Genomic DNA, 8,433 nt, shown 5'->3' on the forward strand with positions numbered 1-8,433 from the left:
ACCGAACGGTGCCGAACTCGGCCGAACTGGGACGAACGGAGCCGAACGAAGTCGAACGGAGCCGGATGGAACCGAACTGGGACGAACGGAGACGAACGGAGCCGGACCGGCCCGAAGGTTTCCGAACGTCCCCGAAGGTCCCCGAGCGGAGCCGAACCGGTGCCGAAGGTGAACGAAGATGCCCGAGCGGGGTCGACGGGGGCGCGCGGAGACACGAGGAGGGGGCGGGGGAACCCCCCTCATTAGGACCCCCATAAAACTCCCCCATAGACCCCCCAGAGACCCCCGCAGAACCCCCCATACACCCCCCATAGACACCCACAGACCCCCATAGACCCCCAATAGACCCCTCCCCGTAGGTCTCGCCCCATGGGGGGTCTCGAGACACACATGAAGGGGAATTTGGGGGTCTCCTCTCTCCGGAGGTCCCAGGACTCACCTGAGGGAATGTTTGGGGGTCTCTGCCCTCTCAGGGGGTCCCTAAACTCTGCCAGGGGGGTCCAGGTGCCTTCTATCAGCGTTCCCTGGTGGTCTAGTGGTCAGGATTCGGCGCTCTCACCGCCGCGGCCCGGGTTCGATTCCCGGTCAGGGAACAAGAAAGATTTTTTTTCTGTTCCCGTTTTTTCCTCCTTCTTATTTCCATTTTTCCCTCTTCCTCTTTCCCCACTCGCCAAACTCCTTCACTATAATAATTAATAAATTTTTAAAAATAAGTATGATACACAGTATATATAATATACGTGATGTACTACATAATGTATAATATATAACATAAAAATACATAAAAAATATGTGTTATACTATAATAATAAGGAAATATTTATAGTATTTGAAATATTGTTAAAGTATTTATAATATATTATTATTTATAATAAAAACATTTAAATACATTAAAAAGCCATAAAAATTCATTAAAAAGTCATAAAAATATATAAAACCTCCATAAAGCCTCCACAAAAAATACATTAAAATACCCTAAAACCCGTAGAAAATATAAAAATACATAAAACCCCCATAAAAACACAGAAAAGCACATAGAAAAAAAGCGAGAGGGGGTTAAAAGCCAGTGCTTACTGTCGCGACACAGGCGGAGGCACCGCTGGGATTCGAACCCAGGATCTCCTGTTTACTAGACAGGCGCTTTAACCAACTAAGCCACGGCGCCGGCGCTGCACCACCCCCGATCAGAGATTATCAGACCCCCCTAACCCCCCTCCCCCCACCCCCGCGAGATTCGGGACCCCCCGAGAAGACAGACCCCCAAAATCCCCACATACACACACGCGTGTCCCGGAATCCCCTGAGGGGGGTAGACCCCCAAAAAAACCCCTTTTCCCACCCCCATTCTTGTCCCGGGATCTTCCCGAGGGTGGAGACCCCCCCAAAAAAACCCTTTACTACCCCAGAAAAGGGGAGGAAATGGGGAGGAGGACAAGGAAAATTAGTGAGGGGAAAAAAAGGAAAGTCAGGGAAAAATAGGGGGGAAAAGGAAAATAATGAAAATTAGTGGGGGAAAAGAGGAGATGAGGGGGAGAAAAAAACAGACTTAGCAGAGGATGGTTTCGATCCATCGACCTCTGGGTTATGGGCCCAGCACGCTCCCGCTGCGCCACTCTGCTGCTGCCAAACCCACTAATAATTACTCCTAATTAACCACAATTAATTAGAGCGGGGCTCGATTGGTCCGAAAATGGGAGCAATTAAAAAAAATGTGCAATTTACTGCATGTTATTATACATGTATATATTGATCGATTGATTTAACAATTTAATTAATTTTTTTAATATTTTTGCTTTTTATCTAATTTATTCTTTATTTAAGTTTATCTAATTTATTCATTTAATTCATTAATCAATTTTTAAAAACGTATTTAAAACCCTCCCCGCTTCCCCAGTTGGCTCCCCCGGGATTCGAACCCTGGATTTCCGGGGGTGGGTAAACCACGCCCACAGCACGCCCCCCCGACCGGAGACCGCGCTTCTGGCCACGCCCCTTCCCCTGAAGCCACGCCCCTTTAGGAGCCAGATGGGCGCGAGGCGCGAGTGCGCAGCCGCGGACGAGGTGGCCGAGTGGTTAAGGCGATGGACTGCTAATCCATTGTGCTCTGCACGCGTGGGTTCGAATCCCACCCTCGTCGGTCCGCACGTTTTTTTGGGGGGGGTTCCCCAAAACCGCCTTCTTGTGGTTGTGGTTCGTTTTTTGGGGGGATCTGCAGCAAATCCCCTCCCTTTCCCCTCCTTTTACATCGCTTTTTCCGTCCTTTTTCGTCTTTTTCCCACCCTTTTTAAATCCTTTACCTGACTTTTTTCCAGCATTTTCCCCCGGTTTTCAATTTCTCTGCTTTTTTTCCTCCCTTTTCCCACCTTTTTCCACCTTTTCATCGCCTTTTCGCACCCTTCTCACCATTTTTTCCATCCATTTTTCACCTTTTTCTACCCTTTTTCCATCCTTTCTCATCCTTTGCCTGCCTTTTCCCCATTTTTTTCTGCAGTTTGCCACTATTTTTCCACCTTTTCTTCACCTTTTCCCACCCTTTTCCACCTTTTCCCTACTCTTTCTCATCCTTTTCCATCATTTTCCACCCTTCCCCCACCCTTTCTCCATCGTTTTTCTTCCCTTTTCCCCTTTTCCCCACTCTCTTCCCACCTTTTTCCACCCGGGAGCCCCAAACAGGTAAAAACAGGTTAAAAAAAAGGCAAAAAACGGGGAATTTTATTCAACTCCCCTTTTTTGGGGGTCCCCAGGTATTCCCAGCTCATTTCCAGGTGCTTCCATCCCATTCCCAAGTGTTCCCATCCCATTTCCAGGCATTTCTATCCCACTTCCAGGAGTTCCATCCCATTCCCAGGTATTCCCAGCCCATTTCCAAACGGTTTGGACCCATTTCCAGATGTTTTTATCCCACTTCCAAGAGGTTCCACCTCATTCCCAGGTATTTCCAACGCATTCCCAAGTGTTTCATTCCCACTTCCAGATGCTTTTATCCCATTTCCAGGTGTTTCCAGCCCATTCCAGGTGTTTCCAGCCCATGTTCAGGTATTTCTGTCCCATTCCCAGGTGTGTCCAACTCACTCTCAGGTTCTTCCAACCCACTTCCAGGTGTTCCAGACCCATTTCCAGATGTTTCTGACCCATATCCAGGTGTGTCTGACCCATCCCCGGGTGTTTCTATCCCATCCCCAGGTGCTTCCAGTTCATTCCCAGGTGAGTCAGACCCATCTCCAGATGTTCCAGACCCATATCCAGGTGTGTCCAACTCATTCTCAGGTGTTTCAGTCCCATCCTCAGCTGTGTCTATCCCATTTCCAGGTGTGTCTGACCCATATCCAGGTGTGTCTATCCCATCCCCAGGTGTCTCTGACCCATCCCCAGGTGTCTCTGACCCATCCCCAGGTGTGTCTGACCCATATCCAGGTGTGTCTGACCCATCCCCAGGTGTGTCTGACCCATCCCCAGGTGTCTCTGACCTATATCCAAGTGTGTCTATCCCATCCCCAGGTGCCTCTGACCCACTCCCAGGTACTTCCAACTCATCCCCAGGTGTGTCCAACCCATCTCCAGGTGTTTCTCTCCCACATGCAGGTGTGTCCGACCCATCCCCAGGTGTGTCGAATCCACCCCCAGGTGTGCCTGCCCCGCTCCCACCCCCCTCAGGCCCCCCCCGCCTGCCCTCCCCAGCACCTGTCCAGGTACCTGTTCACCTCCCCGGCGTGGCTCCGCCTGTCGGGCTCCAGCCGGAGGAGCCTCCGGAGCATCTCCAGCGCCGCCTCCCCCAACCCCCGCCAGGCGCGCGGCACCTCCCCCCCGCCGCCGGAGAGCCCACCTGGCCGCCAGGTGCGGCCCTGCCACACCTGGAACTCCCCAAACTGGGGATCCGGGGGCGCGGCCGCCCCCCAGGGGAAGTTGCCGGTGAGGAGGGCGAAGAGGAGGACGCCGAAGGCCCAGGCGTCCAGGCTGGGCTCCAGGCGCAGCGTCTCCGCCTCGCGCAGGTGGCACAGCTCAGGTGCGGCGTAGGGGGCGTGGCCCGAGCCGCAGGTGGGCCCCACCTGCCAGCCCATGACGCGGGTGAGGCCGAAGTCGCCCAGTTTGACCAGCTGGCACTGGGGGTCGAAGGCCAGCACGTTGTCCAGCTTCACGTCGCGGTGCACCAGGGCGTGGCCGTGCAGGTAATCCAGGGCCGCGCCCACCTGGGTGGCCACGCGCTTCACCTGCGGCTCGGGGAGGCCCACCTGAGGAGGGGGGGACATGCCTGGTGGGACACAGGGTCACCCAATGTCACCTGGGGTCACCTGAGGTCACCTGGAGTCATCACTTGGGTCACCTGTGAGTGCAGGGATTCACCCAGGACTCAGGGAGACTCACCTGGGGAGGGGGGGGGCACACCTGGGGTCACCTGGAGACACCTGGGGTCACCTGGTGTCACCTCGGGTCACCTGTGGGGTCACCCGTGAGTGCAGGGTTCACCTGGTGCTCGGGGAGCCCGCAAAGGTCCCAGGCAGGTGCATCCCTCACACCTGTGCATCCTTCCCCCTCACACCTGTCCCCCCCCAAACGCACCTGGGCCCACTCCAGACACACCTGAGCGCTCCCCCCAGGTGTGAGCAGCCAGCCCAGGTGAGTCTCTGCACACCTGAGCACTCACCCCAGGTGTGAGCAGCCCGCACAGGTCCCCGGCAGGTGCGTGTTCCTGCGCGAAGCCGAAGTGGGTGGGGGTCTCGAAGGCCAGGGGCAGCACCTGCAGGCAGGTGAGCTGCCCCCGCAGGCACAGGTGAGTGCAGAACTCCCGCAGGAAGCCCCACCTGCCCGTCCGGTCCTTCCGCAGCAGCTTCAGCACCACCGGCGCACCTGGGCAAGGGTGGGGACACACTTGGGCACACCTGGGCACACCTGGGGATGGGTTATACCCCCAGAGACACACCTGGGTACACCTGGGGGCACCTGGGCACACCTGGGGGCACCTGGGCACACCTGGGGACAGGTTATACCCCCAGAGACGCACCTGGGCACACCTGGGCACACCTGGTAATGGGTTATACCCTCACAGACACACCTGGGCACACCTGGGGATGGGTTATACCTCTTATAGACACACCTGGGCACACCTGGGGGCACCTGGGCACACCTGGGGACAGGCTACCCCACCCCATAGACCCCCCCGAGTCCCTTGGATCTCCCAGGTGTGTTTGGGGGCGGAGCCTGAAGTGCGTCAGGTGTGTCAGGTGCTCACCTGGCGCACAGGTGCCCCCAAATCCCCCCTCCCCGAGCCCCCCCGAGCCCTCCCAGTGCCCCCCCAGCCCCTCACCCCCGTCCCGGGGCTGTGCCAGCACCACGTGCCCGTAGGAGCCACTGCCCAGTTCTCCCAGTACGTCCCAGTCCCGCTCCAGTTGGCACTGGGGGAGGTCCCGCCCTGTTTGAACCATCAGGTGCTGCAGGAGCCTCTCCTGGGCCTCCCCCTCCTCCTCCTCCTCCTCCTCCTCCTCCTCTTCCTCCTCAGCCGCTGCTTCCATGGGCCCTGGGAACCAGTATGGACCAGTATGGACCAGTATGGACCAGTTCACTCCAATACAACCCAGCCCAGTTTAATCCTCATCCTTCTCACCTTCATCTTCATCCCCCTCCTCCTCCTCTGGGGCAGCCCACTATAGACCAGTACAGACCAGTACAGTCGATATCAGCCCAGCTCAGCTCATTCCATTCCAGTCTGTCCCAGTCGAACACAGTCCAGCCCAGTATAACCCAGTCGAACCCAGTCCAGCCCAGTATAGCCCAATTCAACGCAGTCCAGCCCAGTATAACCCAGTTCAACCCAGTGCAGCCCAGCTCATCTCAGTCCATCCCCGTATAACCCAGTCCATTCCAGTCCATCCCACTCCATCCCAGTATAACCCAGTCCATTCCAGTTCACCCCAGTCCAGCCCAACCCATCCCAGTATAATCCAGTCCAACCTCGTCCATCCCAGTCCATCCCAGTCCATCCCAGTCCAACCCAGTCCATCCCAGTCCATCCCAGTCCATCCCAGTCCACCCCAATCCATCCCAGTACAACTCAGACCATCCCAGTCCTGCCCAACATCCAGGTCTCCCCCCCATCACCTGCCCCTAGGTGCCACCTGTGCCCCCAACCCACCTGTGCCCCCAACCCACCTGTCCCCCCCAACCCACCTGTCCCCGCCCCCCCCCGGTGCCACCCCTCCTGCCGGTGTCCCCAGGGGTGGCCCCGCTGTCTCACCTGTGTCCCCCGGCGGGTCGGGGGGTGTCGGTGCCCCCCCAGGTGCCCCCCCAGGTGCCCCCCCAGGTGCCCCCTCGGCGGCCCCCGCGGTTGTGACTCAGAGTTTCCCCGTGCCCGCGGTGCCACCCGGGCCCCGCTAATCTCTGTCACCTGCGTGTGGGGACACGTGTGTGTCACCCACGGCCAAAGATGGGCACGGGGGGGACGGACGGACAGAGGGACACTGGGACAAGGGGGGGGGGGCGACAGAGAGGGCACGGGGACACGGGGGACATGGGGGGGGGCATGGGGGGACATGGGGGGACAGAGGGACAAGGGGGGACACAGGGACATGGGGGGGACACAGGGACATGGGGAGACCTGGGGGGGACACGGGGGTGACGTGGGTGTCACGGGGACATGGGGGGGGCTTTGGGGACATGGGGGGACATGGAGGGGACACGGGGGGACACGAGGGGGACAAAGGGACAAGGAGGAGACAGAGGGACAGGTTGGGGGACAGTGTCTCCGGTGTGCCCAGTGCCCCCCTCCAGTGTCCCCAGTGCCCCCAGTGCCCCCCAGTGCACTGAAACTCCCTCCCAGTGCCTCCCAGTATACCCCAGTATCTTCCAGTCTCTCCCAGTATATCCCAGTGCCCCCCAGTCCCTCCCAGTGCCCCCGCTGACGGTGCCACTGGTGCCACCGGTGCCACCTGGCCCTGTCCCCCCCCGGCTATTTCGGGTCCCCCCGCACCTGTCCCTGCCCTTCCCCCACCCCGGGCCCCCCGCCAGACCCTCCCCCACCCCGAGGGGACACGGGGGGGGGGGCTCAGGGCACTGGGAGGCACTGGGAGAAACTGGGAGGCACTGGCAGGTACTGGGAGGGAGTTCGGTGCACTGGGAAGAGACTGGGATGGACTGGGGGGAGCTGGGGGGTGCTGGAAAGGGATTTGGGGATACTGGGAGGGACTGGGAGGGGACTGGGGGGCACTGGGAAGGGGTTTCAGTGCACTGGGCTGTACTGGGCTGTACTGGGCTGTACTGGGAGGCGCCGGGGCCGGGCCAGGTGTTGCCGGGGGGGGGATATTTGGGGGGTCGTGACCCCCCCCGGGAGCAGCTGTTCACTAACGAGCTGCCGGGGGTTAATTACCGGCGGGGGATGATTTATTGCCCTCGGCGGGTGATTAATGAGCCCCCGGGAATGATTAATCGCCCTCGGCAGGGGGTATTAATTACCCGCGGGGGGGGGAGGGATTAATGAGCCCCCGCGGGGTCACGGCCCCGACAGGTGACACCGACAGGTGGGGAGGGGGAGGGGAGGGGACACCGCAGGGGGAGGGGAGGGACTGGGGGGCACTGGGAGGGGGAGTGCAGGGGCTGGGAGGGACTGGGGTATACTGGGAGGAACTGGGATGGACTGGGAGGGAGTTTCAGTGCAACAGGAAGGGAGTGGGATATACTGGGAGAGACTGGGAGGGAGCTTTCAGTGTACTGGGAAGGGACTGGGGGACACTGGGAGGGGGGGGCTGGAGGGACTTGGAGTTTGAGTGCACTGGGAAGGGACTGGGATATACTGGGAGGCACTGGAATGGACTGGGAGGGGGTTTCAATGCACTGGGGGGCACTGGGAGGGGGCTGGGAGGGAGTGGGGCCATACTGGGGGGATACTGGTGGTCAGTTGGGCCATACTGGGAGTCAGCTGGGCTGTACTGGGGCCGTACTGGGAGTCAGCTGGGCTGTACTGGGGCAATACCGGAGCCATACTGGGACTCAGTGGGGCCATACTGGGGCCGTACTGGGGGATACTGGGACCATACTGGTCACGTACCATGACCCCTATGGAGCCCATGGCCACGCCCCCAACATGACCACGCCTCCTCAAGGCCCCACCCCCAAGGATGAGGCACACTTGGGGGGGGAGGGGCACCTTTATTGACAGGGGGACACAGGTAACGCCCCTCCCCCCCGCCAGGTACCCCCAGGTACCCCCTCACCTGGGGAACTGCCCCCCGAGGTGCCCCCTCACCTGCTCACCTGCAGGCACAGGTAGGCAGATGCCCCCCCCAGCACCTCCAAGGTTTCCAGGTGGGCACTGGGCACCTCCTCGGGGGGTTCCAGGTGGGCACCGGGCACCTCCAGAGTCTCCAGGTGGACATTTGTCACCTCCTCCGTGGGCTCCAGGTGGGCACTGGGCACTTCCATCACCTCCAGGTGGGCACTGGGCAC

The 8,433-nt window shown here is 59.3% G+C and overlaps 1 protein-coding gene and 4 non-coding genes across 5 annotated transcripts; 2 read left to right on the forward strand and 3 right to left on the reverse strand.

Annotated features, from left to right (window-relative positions):
* The first annotated feature begins 521 nt into the window (after window positions 1-521).
* Window positions 522-593, forward strand: TRNAE-CUC. Its single transcript has one exon. It is a non-coding gene; the product is annotated as a tRNA-Glu (tRNA).
* Window positions 594-1,091: 498 nt separating this feature from the next.
* TRNAT-AGU lies at window positions 1,092-1,165 on the reverse strand. Its single transcript has one exon. It is a non-coding gene; the product is annotated as a tRNA-Thr (tRNA).
* Window positions 1,166-1,547: 382 nt separating this feature from the next.
* On the reverse strand, window positions 1,548-1,619 carry TRNAM-CAU. The gene has a single exon. It is a non-coding gene; the product is annotated as a tRNA-Met (tRNA).
* A 436-nt stretch (window positions 1,620-2,055) lies between these two features.
* On the forward strand, window positions 2,056-2,137 carry TRNAS-GCU. The gene has a single exon. It is a non-coding gene; the product is annotated as a tRNA-Ser (tRNA).
* Window positions 2,138-3,650: 1,513 nt separating this feature from the next.
* Window positions 3,651-8,427, reverse strand: LOC113963021 (uncharacterized serine/threonine-protein kinase SBK3-like). The gene is made up of 5 exons (XM_027673820.1): window positions 8,341-8,427; window positions 8,242-8,307; window positions 5,303-5,512; window positions 4,643-4,845; window positions 3,651-4,229 (listed from the first exon to the last, which is right to left on the reverse strand). Exons 3-5 carry the CDS (start codon window positions 5,505-5,507, stop codon window positions 3,651-3,653), a joined length of 987 nt encoding a protein of 328 aa, XP_027529621.1. The 5' UTR covers window positions 5,508-5,512; window positions 8,242-8,307; window positions 8,341-8,427.
* Between the last annotated feature and the right edge of the window lie 6 nt (window positions 8,428-8,433).

This window comes from Neopelma chrysocephalum, unplaced genomic scaffold, assembly GCF_003984885.1.
Source record: "Neopelma chrysocephalum unplaced genomic scaffold, ASM398488v2 Primary Assembly neopelma1_187400, whole genome shotgun sequence".
NCBI lineage: Eukaryota > Metazoa > Chordata > Aves > Passeriformes > Pipridae > Neopelma > Neopelma chrysocephalum.